Consider the following 22434-nt stretch of genomic DNA (forward strand, 5'->3'; position numbering starts at 1 on the left):
AAAAATCTTTTTTTTTTTCCAGCCAAGACCACTTCAATTTGTTTTTTATCGTCTTCTCACAACTGAGGTCGTGACCACGCTCAATAATGACGATGCCTGCCATTATTTTAACACAAATTTGATCGCAAACTCTTCAGATGTGTTTGTGAAAGTTTAGCGTGGGTCCGCCAGTTTTGGTCTCTAGGGAAGCAAGTCACGCTGACCACGTGGTGCAGACAGAGCCAATCAGACCCGTCGACGCATCCGAAAGCAACTAAAACGTCCCGTCATTGGTCAATTAGGCCGGGAAGACGAGAGATGGCCACGACCATAGAGGAAGCGATCTGCGGAGAAATATAGAAAATAAAGCTAAAATTAGCTGATTTCAGACCATTTTCTAATCCGGAAAGCGATTTGTCCGTAGAGATCAGGTCTTTATTTCCCGGAAAGTACGTTCGGTTTGCTCAAAAACCCGGATTTCCGGGAATTCCCGGAAGACTTTCATCACTGGATCTGGAAAGGAGGAGAATGAAGGTCAGCTGACGGAAGGCGGAGCATCTCTGTGGGAATGAGAGGAGAACCTCTGCTCCCTGGAACCCCCCCCCCCCCCCCCCCTTTCCTCTCATGCAGGTGGAGGACTTTAAGTTCTTAGAGGTGGAGAGACGTGTGAAGCAGGCTGGAGGTTTCAGCCTGAGGAACCAGGATGGATCATTGAATCCATCCGAAGATCACATCATGGTGGATGTTCTGGAGATCAGTGCACGTTTGAGAGGAGGAGCAGTGATGATGATGATGAACGGATGCTGAAGGTGGAGCTACCACCGAAGAGGAGGTTGATGGATGAGGAGGATGCAGACAGATGGAGGATTGACTGTGGCGCCCCCTAAAGGAGGCAGCAGGAAGAAAAAACGTGAGAGGAAGAAGAGAAAGGAACATTGACGGGATATAAAGTGCAACAGATGTTAATGCGTAGAACGCAACTTTATTCAAATCAAAATCTACATTTTGAGGGAATAATCTCCCCAAACCGTCCTCTGAAATAATGACGATAGGAGAAAATGTAGACCGAGAGAAAAGTTCATGTTGACGATCTTTATGATGTAAACGGGAAGCTTTACAGGATCTGGTTCTTTTGATCCTGTAACAGTCATGAAAGTTGATCCCACGAGATTAAATCTTTGATCAGATTTAATTCTGAGACGTATCGTAACCCTTGTTCTATCCTAGGCACTTTAACATTGGGAGTGGGGTCATCTAGACCCACTAGACAGTGCTCTGAACCTTTCTTCTTCAATGATTTGTGATCTTCACTGGTGTCCATGGATTACATGAAATCTTTCCACCTTTATCCACCTTTGTCATGGTAGGGAGAACCAATGAGTTATATCATAGGATAGCACACGGGGTAAAGTGAAGAATGCTGAAAAAAAGATGGAGAAAGCCTCAGGAAACATAACTGTTAACAGTTTGTTTCCCTTTGTGGACTTTCAGGATAATAACGTTTTGCAGTAAAGAGTGAAATGAACCGACTGAGAGGCTGAACCATGTTTGTCTTTGAGTTCATGGCTGGAGAAGCTGTCAACGTTTGTTCCAAACAGGAGAAAAAGCCTTTCCTCCTCCGAGGCTCCACGTCATGTCGGGTCCTTCCAAAGCCGATCAGAAAAAGAACCGAACTGAGTCGCATTGTGAGTTTGAACCTGTCCGTTAGGGGGCGCTGTTCCCAAACCAACCAAACCCTGCAGTGAACCGGAACCCGATGAAACATATTTTCTAAATCCTGAACTGTTCTTTCTTTTCCTTAATCTGACTGTTATTACGTCATGATTTTACCCGGGAAACATCAATTAAATCTGTCAGATTGGGGAGGGGGGAGCCCGTTGTTTACCTTCTCTTTCGACCACGTGCTCATGTTGCGGCCGCGCGTGTGTCTTTAGACAACAATCGGCCTCATGGGCGCGCAGCCTCTTCCTCATTGGCTAAGGTCTCAGTGGCCCCGCCTCCTCTCGGTTTGGATTGTTGGCCTGGATATTGTTCTTGTCTCTGATTGGATGGTATTTCTGGAGCAGGCTTTGTAGCTATGCTGCTGCTGCCTTCACGGACACATGGGGTTTATCAGATTACACGTTACTGGTTGTTTACAAACATTGGTTCCTTTTGTAAACAAAGATAAAGTTTTGTATTTTAGAATGAATCATGGCGGACGGAAGCGATCGGGGAAAAGTTTCCCAGCGGGGTCTTTTAGGGACCGTCAACAAATGAACGTGATTTTACATCAAACCCAAGAATAAATGCTTTGCAGTAAGAAAGAAATTACAGTAAAACATCCTTTGATGTTAATGTCTTATTTATTTTGCAATGTTTGTATAAGAAAAATGGTTTCAAGTTAATGTTCTGATATTTGTCAATAGCTTCCAAACCACGTGACCTTCTGATTCCACATAGATGCCGGATGCTGGTGTTATTTAACCACTGAGTGCTGTTTTGCATTGTTGCGTATTGAATTGTCACATTTAATAAAGTTCGTTAAAAAAAACTCTGAGTCTTTAATTTCTGATATGAACAAAGATTAATAAAGATGAAAATCAGAAAAATACTTAACTTAATACCAGCAGAAGTATTTTGTCCGAATAATCTGACAAATGTTAGAAAATGTTTTTGACTTTCGACCGTCGCAAAATGAAGACGATGTTTTCATGTTTTGGTTTCCGGATGTCCCACAGCCCGTGAAGGCAGCAGTGTTTGTGAAAATAAAGCCTCTTTCCTGCACGTTTCCTCCACGTTCGTCCCCTCCAACAGCGGCGACTGACCCACCAAACGCGGGCTGCAGGCGGCGCGGGCGTGCGTGGATTCTTCACCGCATCCCGGACACTCCGGATTCGGGTCCAGACCGGGCCGCAGACGGAACCGATCGGCCTGTGCAGCTGCTGAGGGGCTGGAAGCTGGAGGCGACCAGCATGCACCCCCGCTGAGACCCCTCTCGGACGGGTCTCCTGTCGGCCGACCGCGGGTTCGCTTCACCGGGAAGAACCGGGACAGACGCGGGAGTTCGGGGCGCCTTTCCACCCGCCGCGGGCTGCATTCATGGGACCGTGAAGGAGACCTGTCCGATGAGAGGCGGCCTCCCGCGGGACATAGACGCGTCCTCACCGGGCTGTTGCGGTTCCCGAGGCGGGGAAGGAGCGGAGTTTTTGTGGGGTGAGTGAATCCGGTGACCCGCTGGCGGACGCGCGCAGGTTTCTAAAACTCCGTGTTTGTCAGAGAAAACCGGGTTTTCTGTTGGAATCAGTGTCCGGTTATGTGATGTTCGGTCTGTGCTTCATGTGTGACATGAAACTTGAACCTTCCTGCTCTCAGCCTCAGAAATTCCACAGCAGAATTCCCGGTTCGGCTGGATTCGGCCTAAATATTTCATAACCTGCTGCATAAATCATAAAGGTCAGAACATCCGCCTCAGCGCGGAGATGCGTTCAGGAGCGGACCTGAGTTCAGGAGTGGAGATGCGTTCAGGAACCCGAACGCGGTGGAGCCGCAGTGCTCCACATCACTGGGGGGGGGGGGGGGGGGGGGGTAAACTGCCACGTGAGCAGGCTACGACACAGCGCATTTCATAACATTCACGCGCACGGAGCGCGCGCGTATGGAGGGACCTGCGAAGCAATGGCTCACGCGCCAGCATCCTGACCGAGCCGGACAGCACTGAGCGCGCGCGCTGTTTTCCCAGCTTCATCAGACGAGTAAAAAGTGACGCAACGCGTGAACAAAAATAGGAACCGAGCCGAAGCGCGCGGCCGACAGAATAACTGAGCGGGCGGTGGTTGGATGGGGGGGAGTGGGGGTGTCACAAAGACCCTTGTCCCGCATCAGCTGCGGTTTCTAAGCAGCGTGTTTGATTTTGGACCGATCAGGAGTGAAAAGGGTGAAAAGAATCTGTCCGGTTCTCTGGACCTCAGATTTGCTGCAATGATCTGACTGAAGATCTGTGCTCAAACTTCAAACGGCTATGGACATAAATAAACTAAAAATGTTGTTTAAAAAACTTTGAACTTCCATCAGTGACTGAAAAACGTTCATTTGTGATGTTGGTTACCAGAAACAGACGCTAGTTTTAAGGAAAAACGACATGAACGTTGTAGAAAAAGACAGTTAGAAATGTAAAAAGATGTGAAATAATATGCAGATGATGTCGATCTCTCCAGTTTAGGCAGAAAAGCTTTGTTCTCTTCCAGCCGCTGCCTTCAGGGGGCGTCACAGAGCATCACCCCATTTGCCTGCAGAGACTTTGGCTTTTCTGACCCAACCCACACTTAGGCTCCAACTCTTCCCGGCTTGGGACAAGCACATGGAAAATAACCTCTGCATAAAAAATAAAAATGAGAATCACACGCTGACCTGGCAAAAAGGAAACCTAAATCATGTTAAAAATCCAAATTAAACGCTGGATTATGAAACAGCTAAGAAAGTCTGAAGACAAACACAAAACCGGAACCGAATAATGAAGCTTTGATGCTGAACGACGAGAAAAACTGAGACTAAAAACCGAAACAACAAACTCAGAAACGGATCCTCGGTGGGAAAACGTTGCAGAAACACAAAGAATTTTCTCCTCAAAACAATCAGAACATTTTGATCTTAAAGAACAAAAAACTGATCTTGTTCATGAACATCCTGAGCGCCCCCCACCCCCTCACCATAAGGTGGTGCGTTCAGGCTACATGGGAAACTCCAAACCACAACACATTTTTGTTACTTGGTGCAGAAAAATGTAAGGATTCTTGTAAAAACGTATTATTTGTTTTTAATCGTTTGTTTTGACATTTGTTGTTTGGTTTGCATTGTGATCATTTTATTTATGAAGAACCACAAACGGAACATCAAGAATGAAATCAAAGATGGCGTTTGGTTTGGTTTGTGGAAAAAATGTTTGTCCTTTTCTTTCATTAATGTTTATAAACGTCAGACTTAATTATCAGAAATTAAAAACTAAAAAAAAAAGAAAGAACTTTTTGGTTTTTACAAAAACCGGATAAACAAACGAAACCGTCTTGAACGCTGCTCTAGAAGACCGTGAATGCACCCTCGGCGCCCATTGGTCAATCTCCGTGTCAATCAGAGCGCGCGCTCCTCCCACACGCTGACGTCCTCTCTCCAAAGTAAGCAGACCAGTCCGTCACGCACACAAAGACAACAAAAGCCGCACTGGTAAAAATGATGCCTGCCAGCTCCCGCAGGACCCGCAGGAAGTTCTGACGCGGTGGGATCACGCGCGGAGCAGCGCGTGCGACGACGACAACCATTCATTTCCCTGACCGCATCACAACAACAACAACAACAAACGTCCCGCTGTCCGTCCGTCAGCACGCGCGTCCCGCCGAGCCGCGGTTCTCCGAGCCTGCTGGTGAGTACAGCAGCTGCAACCCAAAGCTGATCGGAACCGGACGGGGTTCTGCTGGCGTGGTGACTTCACGGTCCGCTCCGGGCTTCGGAAAAAGCATCAAACAACGCGAACAGCTGATGTGCGCTGTTGCTGTGCGGAGACCGAGGAGGAGGAGGGAAAAGTGGATCAGGGGGATTGCGGGCGCGTGTCACGAGACGATAAGCTCGTGCGGACGCGGCTCCGTGGAATCGTCGCTCGTGTTTTGGTCACGAGGGAGCGGGTCTTTGTTTGGACTCTGCGCCGTGCAGCCTCTTTGTCTGCGCCGCTTCACCTGCAGGATCAGCGGTTCTGATCCCAGAACCGAACCGAGCGAGCCAGAAACGAGTGTAAAGATCAAAGAGGCCGCCGCGTTTCCGCTAGAAAAAACAAAATGTTTAATCAAGAAAAAAAAAAGTTGTGGAGGGAGGGAGCTACTGCGCATGACAGGAACCCCATGAGGAAGAGTTCAGGTTTCTCTTCTGTAGACAGTTTCAACCAACACGGTGATCACTGGTGAAGCTCGTGCGCCTGCAGAGTGTTTACCTCTCTCGTGCACGTGCAGACTAAACTGTTCTGATGGGGAGGCGGGATTTATTCCTTTTCATTCAGGGATTAGGGCTGCAGCACCAGTGCCGACTAGGAAGTATCTCTTACCGCCTCCACAGAGCTCCTGCCGGGTCTTTGGAGCGCCTATTGGCTCCTCGGAGCTCCTGCCGGCTCCCTGAGGTCCTGCCGCCTCCCCAGAGCTCCTGCTCAGACAGGAAGCTCCTTTGTTTGTGCTGTGGCTGCTGTCTGGCCGGCTCTTCCTGTTTCAGATTGGAGTCGACCTGGAAGCTTCCAGAGCGGCTGCAGTTGTTCTAACTGTGCTGCAGCCTTTGTGATGAACACAGAGGCTGGTTCAGGACACAGGCATGTCCGTTACTTCCATACTGGAGTACAGATTACTATATACTATAGTATACTAGAGTACAGCATTACTATATATTATGATGTACTATAGCACAACTATACTGTATAGTATAGAATAACTACACTATACTACAGTATAATGTATGTCATTATACTATAGAACACAGTAGGGTCATGGCTCAACACACATGAGGATGTCTTGTTTCAGAACAGAACCAGAACCTTCAGAAAGCAGAACCCAGATGAACAGACAGACGCCGAGGCGTCAGACGGGCCTGAAGGCTCCGATGAGGAAGCTGAACAGGAAGTTCAGTTACTGCCGCTGAAACGTCTTTCTGCTGTTTCTGACACCTTCCTCTAGCATTTCCTCCAGATGGACATTAATAAAGACTGTTAAGATTAAAATCCTTTTCTGAGTATTTCTTTATTCAAGTCGTCGTGAATCCGGTGAAGACGAAGAAAAGGTCGTTGGAAAACGTTTGTAGTCGTTACGTACAGACGACGGTCAGCGGGCCGAAGTCTCCGTTCTGATGCTTCCAGCTCCAAACAAATGAAGTCCTCGTTTCCATGGCAACCACTCCCACCAATCAGGAGTGAGCTTGTCTGAAGGCCACACCCCTACCACTTGAAAGTGGGCTACACCAAATCCTTCAAACATTTTGGACGTGGGGGCCAGCAGGCTCCACCCACCATTATTGAGGCATCTGATTGGTCAGTTCATACATTGATTAACTTGAAAAAAGAGGATTATTAAGTTGGATCAAAGTATCAGATCCAGAAAGGTAGAAGTCTGTGGGATTTTGGCTTCTTGGAGCCACTTCCTGTTTAGAACGCCAGGGGGCGGGGCCACCCAGTCCAGGTCCCATATGCCGTCAGTTGAACCAGAGGAGGTATTGAACATGGAACAAATTAAATCTTGAAAAGCATTTGATGCCTTAAGATACAGCGTTACAGTAAAAAGTCATGCCCCCCCCCCCCCCCCCCCCCCCCCCCAACATGAAGCTCCTTTGACTGTTCAGAGGTCAGAGGTCATGAGTCTCCTAAACCCAGTAACAGCTCTCCTACAATCACGAGAATCACAGTCTTGGACGGTCAGAAAACGGACATGGGCCGTTGCCGTGGTTACAGTGTTGTTAAACAGACCAGTGTTCTGGATCCACGCGTTTATCTGACCTGGACATGAAGACGTGGCGCTGGTTTGATTGAACCGCCGCGGTTTTCCCGCCCCGGACACATGTTGACCTGCAGGCCCCCGCATGGATGACATGTGTCTGTTAGGGTCAGACTGTCCGGTACCAAGTGGGTTTGGGTTTAGGCGGCGCCGCGGATGGGCCGCAAACGCTTACCTGAGAGACGATTGTCATGACTGCGCTCAGACGGGAAGTGCAGTCATGCCCATGGGGTCTATAAATAGGACGCACGCCTCTCACCTCTGTGCCCCCCCTCTCTTGCAGGCTTGATTTTCTCCTGTGGCGTCTGTGTGGAGCGTCCCACACACCCACTCCACAACAACGACGGCTTTTGCCTGCATCTTCCAGTGTTTCTTCTGTCAGCAAGTCCAGCAGAGCTGCAACTCTTCCAGTGCCAGCCCTGACGCCTGCGAGGAGCCCCGCCCCACTGACATGGTAAAGATGACCAAGTCCAAGACCTTCCAGGCGTACCTGCCGTCCTGCCACCGCACCTACAGCTGCATCCACTGCCGGGCGCACCTGGCCAACCACGACGAGCTCATCTCAAAGGTACGCCGCCGCTCCGCTCCGCCGGTTCTTCCAGCTTTCCAAGAAGTCTGGATTTGCATGTAGGGTGGGGGTGGGGGTTAAAGCTCTGCTGCCCCGTTTGGGAGGTGAAAAAGGTCTAAAAATACCCCCATCAGCTGAGCCCGGGCTCCAAAGACAAGCGTGATGGAGCAAAACAAGCCAATGTAGGTCAGTGTGACGGCCGCCGCCGCCACCGTGCGCTCAGGGTCCGAACCCTACAGTGACACCAGAACAAGCCGGTTCTGTGAGCCCCCAACACGACCCGGATGAGCCCAAGTCCTCAAACGGGAAACAGGAAGGTCCTTTACGATCAGATTCCTGCTGGAAGCAGCTCCAGTTTTCTGTGTCCCCAGTCATTACAGAGTCAGGACTCGTCAACGAGTCAGGAGTCATTACAGAGTCAGGACTTGGTGCACAGCTTGGTGTTTGAGGTCTGAAGTCTTTTCCTCCATGACGATCAAATGTGCTGAAGCTCAGCTTCTTCCAGCCTTTGTTTGTGGTCCAGCAGCTTCTCCACCTCAGCGAGGAGATTCTTCCTCAAAGGTCATGTCAAAGGTCATGTCAAAGGTCAGGTCTTTGTCTAATGGGACTTGTGATGCGTTCGCTGTCACTGCAGCAGGAATGCTGGGAAACCTGTAGCTCCACGGAGCCTCAAGCTGCTCGTCAGAAGGTCTGAGTTTCCCACGCGGCAGAAATGTGGATCTGACAGACATGATGTTCCAGAACACGGACAGGAAGACAGCAGACCTGTTTGTGCAGAGGGAGGTGTGTTTCCATGGAAACACAGAAATCTGGGATCTTTTTTCTAGAATCAGTCTCAGGTTAACCGTCTAAAATGCATTTTTGTGGAACAGAGACGGATATTTTTGATAAGATTAAAAGTTTTTTTGTATATTTTTTCCAAAAGTTGAACAGTTCTGGTTGGACTGAATGGAGACTGGAGGTGCAACCAGCCCTCTAGTGGTGATCTCTGGAACTGAACTGGCTGCAGTCTTCACCCCACCCCCCCCCCCCCCCCCAACTGCAGAGGAAGTCTAGACCGACGTCTCTGGAAGGGTTCTTGCATCCATCCGGGCCTCAGTGGAGTTCTGGTTCTGGTTCTCCTGAAGGCTTCACTGCGGTGACATTTGTGGACCTCCTGGTCTGCGTTTGCTGCAGAACCATGAACGCAGCGTCTTCAGATGTTTTGGGTTTTTGCGGCGACCTTTATGCCGCAGCGAGCCCTAAAAAAGCTTCTTCCTGTTGCTTCCTATCTGGCTCGCCGGCGGTGGGCGGCGAGCGGCGAGCGGCGGTTCTCAGCATCAACCTCCTAAGCTGATTATGTTACTTAGAAGAAGATGACACCGCCGTCTTTCCACTGACTGCTGCCAAGGCCGCTCGCAGTGTCGGACTTTCTCACCGCTCCTTCTGGGACGACCGAGCTTCCAACCACACTCACTGCAGGTCAGCCCCCCCACCCGCGGTGCTGAGTGTCCACGGCGAGCCAGGAGGCGGGGCTGCGTGCAGATGGAGCGGCCCGAAGCAGAGGATTAACCCGAAGACAGAAGGAAGGCGAGCGGCCTCAGCATCCAGCCAGCCCCCCGATGGCGGACGGAGGAAAAGTCGCCGTCACGGAGCGCCGCGTGGATCATGGGGGGGTGAAAAGCTGCTGGAAGCTTCAGCTTCTGACCTTTAACCCGATCTTTGTAGACAACTCAAAGTCATCCGTTCCATCACCTGATGACCAGAACGCCGTCCAACCGCCGCGCCAGAAAACAGACCGAAACTCCAACTTCAGACCGACTCTTTGATTTGGTCCAAAATGGACGTTTTTGAGCTTCTGACTTTGCTGAGACCGGGTTCTGGGGGTTCGGTTCCTCATCACAGAACAACCGAACCCCCCAGCACCTGGGGGTTGGACGTCTGCTCTTTAAGTCTCCTGAGGATGAGACCTGGTCTGGCGAGACGAGGGTCTGAGGTCCAGTTCAGAAGGCGGGTTTGGGTCTTCAGGGCAACAGTCGGTGTAGGAACCGGACACGTGGGATTGAATTCTGTCTGCTGTGGTGCAGCGTCTGCTCACATGGCTGCAGCTTCATGCTCTCTCTCTCTCTCTTGCAGTCGTTCCAAGGCAGCCAAGGTCGAGCTTACCTGTTCAACTCTGTGTAAGTCTGGGGGCGGCGGGCAGATCCAGAACTGTGTGAAAAGTCAATCTTTAGAGGACAAATCCTAAAACATGAAGAATCAGAATGTTGAAAACTGTTAAACAGATTTGACAAAAATACATTTGGAAATCATTTCAGAATTTCAACAATAAATAAAGATTTCAGAAAATAAAGTGAATATTTTAAGAAATAACTTCTTTAAATGATCAAAAGCTAAACCTAAAAAAGTCCAAGAACAAAGTGAAAATCTGGAGAACTGATGAGCAGAAATCCATAAAATGTTGAAACCTGAAAATGTGGAGACAGGCGTCCGAACATTCGGGGACAGAGTCCGGATCCGACCTCTGAGAAATATTTCCTGAAGATCATCATCCAGAGTCCCAGAGAACCAGAACTGCATGGAGGAGAGTCTGTTGAGACCCCATGCTGACCTGAACCATCTGGTCTTCCTGCAGGGTGAATGTGGGCTGCGGTCCGGCGGAGGAGCGGGTTCTCCTCACAGGTCTGCACGCCGTGGCTGACATCTACTGTGAAAACTGTAAAACCACGCTGGGCTGGAAATACGTGAGTTTCCCTGCAGAACACGGTCCTTCCACACGGATCACGGTGTCTGCTCACGCGTAGAACTGTTCACCGCAGGATCCCAACGCACTTTTGGCCATTATGTTCATGTTTTGGATGGTTTGGTAGTGCAGTCGGTTGAAAAAAGTTAAAAGAAGGACCTTGACCAATATATTCATCCATAATACCAATATATTTAGAGTACAGTGTAGACGTTTGGGGAAATACTTCTGGAGGCATCTGATTGGTCAATCTATAACTTGAAGGACAGTTTCTGATTCTTTTTCCTGAGTTTGTAGTTCATAAAAAAATTCTCCTGAAAAACATCCGATTTGTTTGACTAAAGCAACAGTTCGGCATGACTCAACAGTTCTTTATATCATCATTCTACGCAAACGATGACGCCCGACGAGGCGCAAGCGACGTTAAGAAATTACTGGACGAGTTGTCAGGCATTGCTTACGTAACATCTTTGATTGTAGAAAGAAACACTGTGTACGTATTAGCGCGAGGGCGTTAGTGTGAACGCGTTAGTGTAAACACATTAGCCTGAACGCGTTAGCGCGAGGGCGTTAGTGTGAACGCATTAGTGTAAACGCATTAGCCTGAACGCGTTAGCGCGAGGGCATTAGCCTGAACACATTAGTGTGAACGCATTAGCCTGAACGCATTAGTGCGAGGGCGTTAGTGTGAACGCGTTAGTGTAAACACATTAGCCTGAACGCATTAGCGCGAGGGCATTAGCCTGAACGCATTAGCCTGAACGCATTAGCGCGAGGGCGTTAGTGTGAACGCGTTAGTGTAAACACATTAGCCTGAACGCATTAGCGCGAGGGCATTAGCCTGAACGCATTAGTGTGAACGCATTAGCCTGAACGCATTAGCGCGAGGGCGTTAGTGTGAACGCGTTAGCTTGAACGCGTTAGCGCGAGGGCATTAGTGTAAACCCATTAGCCTGAACGCGTTAGCGCAAGGACATTAATGTAAACGCATTAGTGTGAACGCATTAGCCTGAACGCATTAGTGCGAGGGCGTTAGTGTGAACGCGTTAGCCTGAACGCGTTAGCGCGAGAGCATTAGTGTAAACCCATTAGCCTGAACGCGTTAGCGCAAGGGCATTAATGTAAACGCATTAGTGTGAACGCATTAGCCTGAACGCATTAGTGCGAGGGCGTTAGCCTGAACGCGTTAGCGCGAGGGCATTAGTGTAAACCCATTAGCCTGAATGCATAAGCGCGAGGGCATTAATCTAAACGCATTAGTGTGAACGCATTAGCCTGAACGCGTTAGTGCGAGGGGCGTTAGTGTGAACGCGTTAGCCTGAACGCTTTAGCGCGAGGGCATTAGCCTGAACGCATTACTGTGAACGCATTAGCCTGAACGCATTAGCGCGAGGGCATTAGCCTGAACGCATTAGTGTGAACGCATTAGCCTGAACGCATTAGCGCGAGGGCGTTAGTGTGAACGCGTTAGTGTAAACACATTAGCCTGAATGCGTTAGCGCGAGGGCGTTAGTGTGAACGCGTTAGCTTGAACGCGTTAGCGCGAGGGCATTAGTGTAAACCCATTAGCCTGAACGCGTTAGCGCAAGGGCATTAATGTAAACGCATTAGTGTGAACGCATTAGCCTGAACGCATTAGCGCGAGGGCGTTAGTGTGAATGCGTTAGCCTGAACGCGTTAGCGCGAGGGCATTAGTGTAAACCCATTAGCCTGAACGCGTTAGCGCAAGGGCTTTAATGTAAACGCATTATTGTGAACGCATTAGCCTGAACGCGTTAGCGCAAGGGCATTAATGTAAATGCATTAGTGTGAACGCATTAGCCTGAACGCATTAGTGCGAGGGCGTTAGTGTGAACGCGTTAGTCTGAACGCGTTAGCGCGAGGGCATTAACCTGAACACATTAGTGTGAACGCATTAGCCTGAACGCATTAGTGCGAGGGCGTTAGTGTGAACGCGTTAGTGTAAACACATTAGCCTGAACGCATTAGCGCGAGGGCATTAGCCTGAACGCATTAGTGTGAACGCATTAGCCTGAACGCATTAGCGCGAGAGCGTTAGTGTGAACGCGTTAGTGTAAACACATTAGCCTGAACGCATTAGCGCGAGGGCATTAGCCTGAACGCATTAGTGTGAACGCATTAGCCTGAACGCATTAGCGCGAGGGCGTTAGTGTGAACGCGTTAGCTTGAACGCGTTAGCGCGAGGGCATTAGTGTAAACCCATTAGCCTGAACGCGTTAGCGCAAGGACATTAATGTAAACGCATTAGTGTGAACGCATTAGCCTGAACGCATTAGTGCGAGGGCGTTAGTGTGAACGCGTTAGCCTGAACGCGTTAGCGCGAGAGCATTAGTGTAAACCCATTAGCCTGAACGCGTTAGCGCAAGGGCATTAATGTAAACGCATTAGTGTGAACGCATTAGCCTGAACGCATTAGTGCGAGGGCGTTAGCCTGAACGCGTTAGCGCGAGGGCATTAGTGTAAACCCATTAGCCTGAATGCATTAGCGCGAGGGCATTAATCTAAACGCATTAGTGTGAACGCATTAGCCTGAACGCGTTAGCGCGAGGGCATTAGTGTAAACCCATTAGCCTGAACGCGTTAGCGCAAGGGCATTAATGTAAACGCATTATTGTGAACGCATTAGCCTGAACGCGTTAGTGTAAACACATTAGCCTGAAAGCGTTAGCGCGAGGGCGTTAGTGTGAACGTGTTAGTGTAAACACATTAGCCTGAACGCGTTAGCGCGAGGGCGTTAGTGTGAACGCGTTAGTGTAAACACATTAGCCTGAACGCATTAGCGCGAGGGCGTTAGTGTGAACGCGTTAGCTTGAACGCGTTAGCGCGAGGGCATTAGTGTAAACCCATTAGCCTGAACGCGTTAGCGCAAGGGCATTAATGTAAATGCATTAGTGTGAACGCATTAGCCTGAACGCATTAGCGCGAGGGCATTAGCCTGAACGCATTAGTGTGAACGCATTAGCCTGAACGCATTAGCGCGAGGGCGTTAGTGTGAACGCGTTAGTGTAAACACATTAGCCTGAACGCATTAGCCTGAACGCATTAGTGTGAACGCGTTAGCTTGAACGCGTTAGCGCGAGGGCATTAGTGTAAACCCATTAGCCTGAACGCGTTAGCGCAAGGGCATTAATGTAAACGCATTAGTGTGAACGCATTAGCCTGAATGCATAAGTGCGAGGGCGTTAGTGTGAACGCGTTAGCCTGAACGCGTTAGCGCGAGGGCATTAGTGTAAACCCATTAGCCTGAACGCGTTAGCGCAAGGGCATTAATGTAAACGCATTAGTGTGAACGCATTAGCCTGAACGCATTAGTGCGAGGGCGTTATTGTGAACGCGTTAGCCTGAACGCGTTAGCGCGAGGGCATTAGTGTAAACCCATTAGCCTGAACGCATTAGTGCGAGGGCGTTAGTGTGAACGCGTTAGCCTGAACGCGTTAGCGCGAGAGCATTAGTGTAAACCCATTAGCCTGAACGCGTTAGCGCAAGGGCATTAATGTAAACGCATTAGTGTGAACGCATTAGCCTGAACGCATTAGCGCGAGGGCATTAGCCTGAACGCATTAGTGTGAACGCATTAGCCTGAACGCATTAGCGCGAGGGCGTTAGTGTGAACGCATTAGCCTGAACGCATTAGCGCGAGGGCGTTAGTGTGAACGCGTTAGCTTGAACGCGTTAGCGCGAGGGCATTAGTGTAAACCCATTAGCCTGAACGCGTTAGCGCAAGGACATTAATGTAAACGCATTAGTGTGAACGCATTAGCCTGAACGCATTAGTGCGAGGGCGTTAGTGTGAACGCGTTACCCTGAACGCGTTAGCGCGAGAGCATTAGTGTAAACCCATTAGCCTGAACGCGTTAGCGCAAGGGCATTAATGTAAACGCATTAGTGTGAACGCATTAGCCTGAACGCATTAGTGCGAGGGCGTTAGCCTGAACGCGTTAGCGCGAGGGCATTAGTGTAAACCCATTAGCCTGAATGCATTAGCGCGAGGGCATTAATCTAAACGCATTAGTGTGAACGCATTAGCCTGAACGCGTTAGTGCGAGGGGCGTTAGTGTGAACGCGTTAGCCTGAACGCGTTAGCGCGAGGGCATTAGCCTGAACGCATTACTGTGAACGCATTAGCCTGAACGCATTAGCGCGAGGGCATTAGCCTGAACGCATTAGTGTGAACGCATTAGCCTGAACGCATTAGCGCGAGGGCGTTAGTGTGAACGCGTTAGTGTAAACACATTAGCCTGAACGCGTTTGCGCGAGGGCGTTAGTGTGAACGCGTTAGCTTGAACGCGTTAGCGCGAGGGCATTAGTGTAAACCCATTAGCCTGAACGCGTTAGCGCAAGGGCATTAATGTAAACGCATTAGTGTGAACGCATTAGCCTGAACGCATTAGTGCGAGGGCGTTAGTGTGAATGCGTTAGCCTGAACGCGTTAGCGCGAGGGCATTAGTGTAAACCCATTAGCCTGAACGCGTTAGCGCAAGGGCTTTAATGTAAACGCATTATTGTGAACGCATTAGCCTGAACGCATTAGTGCGAGGGCGTTAATGTGAACGCGTTAGCCTGAACGCGTTAGCGCGAGGGCATTAGTGTAAACCCATTAGCCTGAACTCATTAGCGCGAGGGCATTAATCTAAACGCATTAGTGTGAACGCATTAGCCTGAACGCGTTAGTGCGAGGGGCGTTAGTGTGAACGCGTTAGCCTGAACGCGTTAGCGCGAGGGCATTAATCTAAACGCATTAGTGTGAACGCATTAGCCTGAACGCGTTAGTGTAAACACATTAGCCTGAAAGCGTTAGCGCGAGGGCGTTAGTGTGAACGTGTTAGTTCAAACACATTAGCCTGAACGCGTTAGCGCGAGGGCGTTAGTGTGAACGCGTTAGTGTAAACACATTAGCCTGAACGCATTAGCGCGAGGGCGTTAGTGTGAACGCGTTAGCTTGAACGCGTTAGCGCGAGGGCATTAGTGTAAACCCATTAGCCTGAACGCGTTAGCGCAAGGGCATTAATGTAAATGCATTAGTGTGAACGCATTAGCCTGAACGCATTAGTGCGAGGGCGTTAGTGTGAACGCGTTAGTCTGAACGCGTTAGCGCGAGGGCATTAACCTGAACACATTAGTGTGAACGCATTAGCCTGAACGCATTAGTGCGAGGGCGTTAGTGTGAACGCGTTAGTGTAAACACATTAGCCTGAACGCATTAGCGCGAGGGCATTAGCCTGAACGCATTAGTGTGAACGCATTAGCCTGAACGCATTAGCGCGAGAGCGTTAGTGTGAACCCGGCGAGTTAGCGTTCAGGCTAACTCGTTAGCGCGAGGCCGTTAGCGTGAATAGGTTAGTGTAAGGTTGTTAGCGTAAACGAATACTATCTGTGAATCCTCTTCAGGAGAATCTAAAGCTGTATTTGATGACAAGAGTCCTGGTCACGTGATCTGGGGGGGTTGGTTGAGGTAAGGGGGGTGTCTGTTGTGTGGGGTGATGCTGACCCGGGTCTCTGCCCCCCCAGGAGCACGCCTTTGAGAGCAGTCAGAAGTACAAGGAGGGGAAGTTCATCATCGAGCTGGCTCACATGATCAAGGACAACGGCTGGGAGTGACGCCCACTTCCAGTTTGTGGAACTGTACACCCCCACCCACACTTTCCAGGTTCATGATGAGGACAGCCATGAACCTGCACACCCCCCTCCTTCACGTGCACACCCCTACGTTCTCATGGTGGAGACGGTCAGAGCGTTTGAGAGGGGAGCCCAGCAGCTGAGGAGCACTCTGACACCCCCCCCGACCATCTGAGTGTGGGGGGGGGGGGGGGTTTAGAGCTTTCTGCTGGTGTTTGGGGGTGTGGTCTCAGATGTTACTGGTTAAGCTTCTCTCTGCTAACCAGTGATGGGGGGGTTGAGAGGGGGGGTCTATTGTAATGTAGCAGAAATGTTTTCATTTATTAGGGGTGGGGTCGATGAGTTTTGGGGGTTTTATCTTCCTTTGGTTCCTTTCTGCACCAATACTCATCGTTTGAAAGAGATGGCTTTATACAGACATATATACATAAATACACACACACATATATATATATATATATAGATATCTATGGATATAAATATACATATAGAAGTATTTGTAGTGTTTTGCTGATTGCGATTGTGGCTGGCCCCATTTTGCAGAAGCACCAGAGGAGAACATCCGTGTCCACATGAACATGATGATGACATCATCACATCCATGACGTGGGGACCTTTGCCGTCGTGCACATGCGTGTACATGCATCTGGGGTGTGTGCATACTTGAACGACTGCTTTGTTTGCACTTTGAGGAGGCCTGCGGTCCATCTGGGTTTGAGGGGAGGGGCTTGTGCAGGAGGGGTCACTGTTTTTTGGGTGGGGGGAGCAGGTTGGGTTTTTTTTGGCGGTCTGTTGGAAACCTCTAAGCCAAATGGATCCAGTGCCTCTTCAAAACACAAATGCCCCCCACCCCACCCCCGTTTCTTGTGGGTTGTTGTGCAGCGCATAACTACAGTTGTGTCTCCCCTCCCCCTTTAAAGCTCCGCCCCCTGAGGGTTATATTTTCTACTGGAGGTCAAATGTATTTAAAGGGATTGAACTGTGACCGCAGGTGAGGGTGGGCGGGGCTGCAGTGATTGATTACTTTGCCGGCGAGGTCAGTCACGTCACACGACCTTTTTTGGTTAAACAAAGACAATGCAAACCCTTCTTAGCTACTTGAAGACGTGCGTACGGCGGCGGCAGAGGCGCCTCGCCGCCTCCGTCACACATTTAAGGTTTTATACAGATTTCTACGGCTTACGTTTGTTTCCCAAGTAGAAGCACTTTTGTTCACTGTAGCTCCGTGCGTGTGCACGTGTGTGTGCACGTGTGTGTGTGAGCGCTCACAGTGAATGTTTCCTCCCGCGTTCCTCCGTGGCGGTTTTCGGCTCTGAATCCTTCGCGCTCCTTTTGGTTTGTTAGCTTCCGGAGCGTGTGTGCGGGGGGGGGGGGGCGGTCCGGGGTCGGTGCCCGGGGCCGGTGCCCGGGGCCCTGCTGATCTTTGTAGACTTTCAGGGCGAGCTGGTATCTCCCATCATGTTGCAGGGGGGGCTTTCACCCCCGCAGGGTGGGGGTGACGCGGCCGCGGTGAAGGTCCACTGTATCTGACCACACCGGCAGTCCATGTCTGATTGTATCTCCAAACATGCATGCCGGATTTCACCCAAACAACCATGATTGTAGAGTTTGCCTTCTGATACCCCCATCCCCCAAAAAGAGTCAGACCAGCCTAGGGAGCCTCACCAGGCTGCAGGGGCCCTCACCAGGCTGCAGGGGCCTTCACCTGGCTGCAGGGGCCCTTAGCAGGCTGCAGGGGCCCTCAGCAGGATGCAGGGGCCTTCACCTGGCTGCAGGGGCCTTCACCTGGCTGCAGGGGCCCTCAGGAGGCTGCAGGGGCCCTCACCTGGCTGCAGGGGCCCTCACCAGGCTGCAGGGGCCTTCACCTGGCTGCAGGGGCCCTTAGCAGGCTGCAGGGGCCTTCACCTGGCTGCAGGGGCCTTCACCTGGCTGCAGGGGCCCTCAGGAGGCTGCAGGGGCCCTCACCTGGCTGCAGGGGCCCTCAGCTGGCTGCAGGGGCCTATAGCAGGCTGCAGGGGCCTTCACCTGGCTGCAGGGGCCTTTAGCAGGCTGCAGGGGCCCTCAGCAGGCTGCAGGGGCCCTCAGCAGGCTGCAGGGGCCTTCACCAGGCTGCAGGGGCCTTCACCTGGCTGCAGGGGCCTTCACCAGGCTGCAGGGGCCTTCACCTGGCTGCAGGGGCCTTCACCTGGCTGCAGGGGCCCTCAGCAGGCTGCAGGGGCCCTCACCTGGCTGCAGGGGCCCTCACCTGGCTGCAGGGGCCCTCACCTGGCTGCAGGGGCCTTCACTTGGCTGCAGGGGCCCTCACCTGGCTGCAGGGGCCCTCACCTGGCTGCAGGGGCCTTCACTTGGCTGCAGGGGCCTTTAGCAGGCTGCAGGGGCCCTCAGCAGGCTGCAGGGGCCCTCACCTGGCTGCAGGGGCCTTCAGCAGGCTGCAGGGGCCTTCATCTGGCTGCAGGGGCCCTCACCAGGCTGCAGGGGCCCTCACCAGGCTGCAGGGGCCCTCACCAGGCTGCAGGGGCCTTCACCCCTCAGCAGGCTGCAGGGGCTTTGATGAGACTCCCGATGGTCACTAAATCTGGACGTTCAAGCTGTTACACGCCGGTTTGCCCACACCGACCTCCACGGCGGCGCCGGTTCCTCCATGTTTTTCCCGTTCGATCCGTCAGAGCTGAAGCCACAGCCGCCACCGTGTCACTGCGTACCAAATGAAAAAAACCAGGCTCCGGCGAGCGCGGGCGCCTGACCAAAACCCGGAGAATGTGGTTTCTGAACTGATCCCGGCAGCCCGGAGGACAGATGTAGAAACTCGCTGCTGACAACGTTTACGGTTCCTGTTCTGTCTCCGGTGACGCCGGCGAGCGACGCTTGAGCCGTTTCAAAGCAGAGCGTCTGTCGGAGGCGGGAACGTTCTGAGGCCTGTGAAACTTTGCTTTAAGGTCTACCGCATGTTGTATTTATAAAGGCTGGATGTGGTGCCTGTTTTTCTTTCTCTCCTGAGTTTACAGATGAATTCTATTTGCTTTTCTTGAACTCCACGGCTTTGCATTGAGTCTTAGGACAGCCGCGTCACTCGTCTGTTTTCACTCTAATGTAAACTATCAGATATCACAATAAATTTTCAGTGGCATCCAGTCGTTGGTCGTCTTTTCTTCTAGATCTTTTTGATAGTGATGTCACACTTTCAAGAAAAGCAGATAAAAACATTTAGACATCTGTTGAGCTCTGGGTTGCCATGACAACAACAGGTGGTTGGCCAAGCCGGTAATCTGGTTACCAGTTTGGAAGTTTATAGTCGGTTCTGGATATGAGATGAGATGAAAGACACAGCAGACCTCCACTGAAACCACTGACGTATATGAGAACTAGACCCCGCCCCCCTGGCGTTCCAAACAGGAAGTGGCTTCATGGAGCCAAACTCCCACAGAGAACCAAACAGCTGTTCCTCAGACATTCTGTTGGTCAGAAGAACCGTTCTGGACCGGATTTACCTTTTTACCTTCTTCTTGATAATCCTGATTTTGTAACCCTTGTGCTATCTTAGATGACCCCCCCTTCCATTGAGGTGTTCTCCCTACCATGACAAAGGTGAATAAAGGTGGAAAGATTTCATGTAATCCATGGACACCAGTGAAGATCACAAATCATTGAAGAAAAAAGGTTCAGAGCACTGTCTAGTGGGTCTAGATGACCCTACTGCCAATGTCAAAGTGCCTAGGATAGAACAAGGGTTAAGCTTTTTCAAACAGGTCAGTTTATCTCTACTGTGCTAGAAAATGAACATTCCTTCAACCAAACAATGAAACCTTCTTAAGTCACTAAACCTGCTGCTTTCCACTCGGCAGAAGAGCAGAAAAGAGCGTCATCTGCATGACGTTTGGTAGAAAGTCGGCCGGAACGCCGTCATGGAGACCATGGTGAGGAAGACCTTGGCAGTTCTGCGTCAGGGCTCCTGCCCAAACGCTGCCTTACGGGCGCTGTGAAGCAGCGGCTGCCTCGTCGTGTCCTTAACATTTTCATGGAGCGACGACATCTGCAGGGGAAGAAGGGAACTGAGTTTGGACCTTCTGGTTGTTGTTGGCGTTAGTCGCGAGTTCAGAGGATCCAGATCACATGACCTCACCTGTTCCACTGCAGCAGCTGACAGGTCAGACTTCCAGGTAAACTGATCATCTAAACAGGGGGACGGTGGAAAAGACTGAAGGGTTCTGGACCTCCAGAACCTTCATGACAGAACCTCACCTGCTCATTTCAGCAGAAGAAATAGATTTTACTCAACGTTTGTGGTTTGCTTTTAGGGCTGTGGGGGGGTCACGTTGGTTTGAGGCAGTCAGCCCCGTGAGGTCAGCAGCAGATCTGAAGTGACTCACGTTCCAGTCTGAACGGTTCCTGCAGCCAGTGACGGATGAATCATCTGCTGGAGAACATCCTGACGACACTTCTTCTCTGGACACTCGTTGCCATGGCGGCTGGAAGCAGCCGGACGTGTTCCAGGGTCTGCTTTGACGAGGTGCTGGACCGGGCCGGAACTCCAGCTTTAGAAGAATCTATCTGTTTTGACCAGAAAAACAGACATCATTGAAATGATGCAAAGGAGGGGGCGGTGCCATAGCAGCAGGTGGCTCCTCCCCCTAAGCTCTGAGAGTCAGAATGAGCCTCCAGTGGCTGCTTTCTCTGCAGGCGAGCCGATGGAAAACTCTGGAGGTTCTCTGAGAACCAAAATGTTAAAAACCTCTTTTTAGATTAAAGTAAAAGCTGGGATATTTGCTCTCACAGCATCGGCCTTCATGCCCTAGGCCCTCCCTCCAGCTACCCTGGGCTGCAGGCCTCTGCAGGCTCCCATTAAGCTGATGCTATTTCCAGCTGTGTGATGTCATCTGACGGGGGGGCAGTGAGTCACCGTGCCAACAGGGATGCAGAGCGGGACAGCATCCTCATCATCCTCACCTGAGGTTCTGAGGAGAAACAGAGGAGTTATTGATCTTCGGATGCTGCAGCAAAAAGAAAGAAATGGTTAGAAAATATTCAAATGTTTTCCATAAATCCATGAAGGATCCTTCCAGATCAGCTGATGGCAGAAATGAAAAGATCACTTTATTGTCAAACTTTACAGAAAACTAGCTCATGCTTTGGGTCACATGACCTGATGTCATCATTAGCGCTTAAAATGCATCTTTCTTTTCCTGATACACGTCTCAGATTAGACAAAACGTAATCCCTGTTGGAGGCGGGAAAAGTTCTGTTCTGAGGCCTAACCCTCCCCAAAAGAAAATGTCATGTCATGTGTAAAAACCAGGCTCCGCCCACGTGGGGGCTCCGCCTCCCGTCAGCCGCCTGATTCGCTCAGGATCTGGTTTGTTTCCGGAGACGTGAAACCATCAAACCAAAGAGTGACGGCCTGTAAACATGGCCGCCTCACCTGTAGACGAACACCTGTAAGACCTCGTCTGATCCACCACCACGGGGGGGCTGACTAAACAATGACACCAGCACAGACCGCCATCAGCCCCCACCAGGAGAACACCCCCCCCCCCCCCCCCATTTTAAAGTGACCAACATGTTTTCTTCTCCTGAACCCTGAAGGAGTCTCAGACTGGAAGAGGTGACGTGCCTCCTGTCCACATTTCCTGCGTCTGAGCTGCAGCAGACAGCCAATGACTGGGGGGGGGGTCTGTTCTCTGACGCCTGAATCTGTCCCCCAACATCCAGAGCCTTAAGTGTCTGTGGAAACATCCAGAACATCAAAGATGCTTCCAGCAGACTCATGAGCAGGCCTTGTTTTGTTCCCGTCTGCCTGGATGATGTCATCCCCATTCAGACTCTGCCTCCACTCAGCATCCACTGTTGCCATGGATACTGCCCAGCTCCCACTGGCTGCCATTGGTAGGTGTGGCATAGTGGCAGCGGTTTGGTCCAATGACAGGGCCAGTGAGTGACCACATCAGGAGAGGGGACTGAGGCGGAGATGCTGCTGACGCACCACCTTCAGATGAGAGACTCCATGCATTTTCCTTCATGACAGCATCGTCTCAGCGGGC

The 22434-nt window shown here is 50.9% G+C and overlaps 1 protein-coding gene and 1 long non-coding RNA gene across 4 annotated transcripts; one reads left to right on the forward strand and one right to left on the reverse strand.

Annotated features, from left to right (window-relative positions):
* The first annotated feature begins 2713 nt into the window (after window positions 1–2713).
* ypel1 (yippee-like 1) lies at window positions 2714–19530 on the forward strand. Of its 3 annotated transcripts, none has more exons than XM_023958065.2 (5): window positions 2714–3174; window positions 7756–8040; window positions 10156–10199; window positions 10655–10763; window positions 16292–19530. In XM_023958065.2, exons 2-5 carry the CDS (start codon window positions 7924–7926, stop codon window positions 16379–16381), a joined length of 360 nt encoding a protein of 119 aa, XP_023813833.1. In that variant the 5' UTR covers window positions 2714–3174; window positions 7756–7923; the 3' UTR covers window positions 16382–19530. The 3 variants fall into 3 exon arrangements, with proteins under 3 accessions (XP_023813833.1, XP_023813834.1, NP_001188433.1); XM_023958066.2 differs by lacking the exon at window positions 2714–3174 and adding an exon at window positions 5141–5374; NM_001201504.1 differs by lacking the exon at window positions 2714–3174 and having other exon boundaries at window positions 7881–8040; window positions 16292–16443.
* Window positions 19531–20294: 764 nt separating this feature from the next.
* On the reverse strand, window positions 20295–20935 carry LOC110014159 (uncharacterized). Its single transcript, XR_002289282.3, has 3 exons — window positions 20767–20935; window positions 20520–20638; window positions 20295–20429 (listed from the first exon to the last, which is right to left on the reverse strand). It is a non-coding gene; the product is annotated as an uncharacterized LOC110014159 (long non-coding RNA).
* Between the last annotated feature and the right edge of the window lie 1499 nt (window positions 20936–22434).

Source organism: Oryzias latipes, chromosome 9, assembly GCF_053564925.1.
Source record: "Oryzias latipes strain Hd-rR chromosome 9, Olatipes_Hd-rR_3.1".
Lineage (NCBI taxonomy): Eukaryota > Metazoa > Chordata > Actinopteri > Beloniformes > Adrianichthyidae > Oryzias > Oryzias latipes.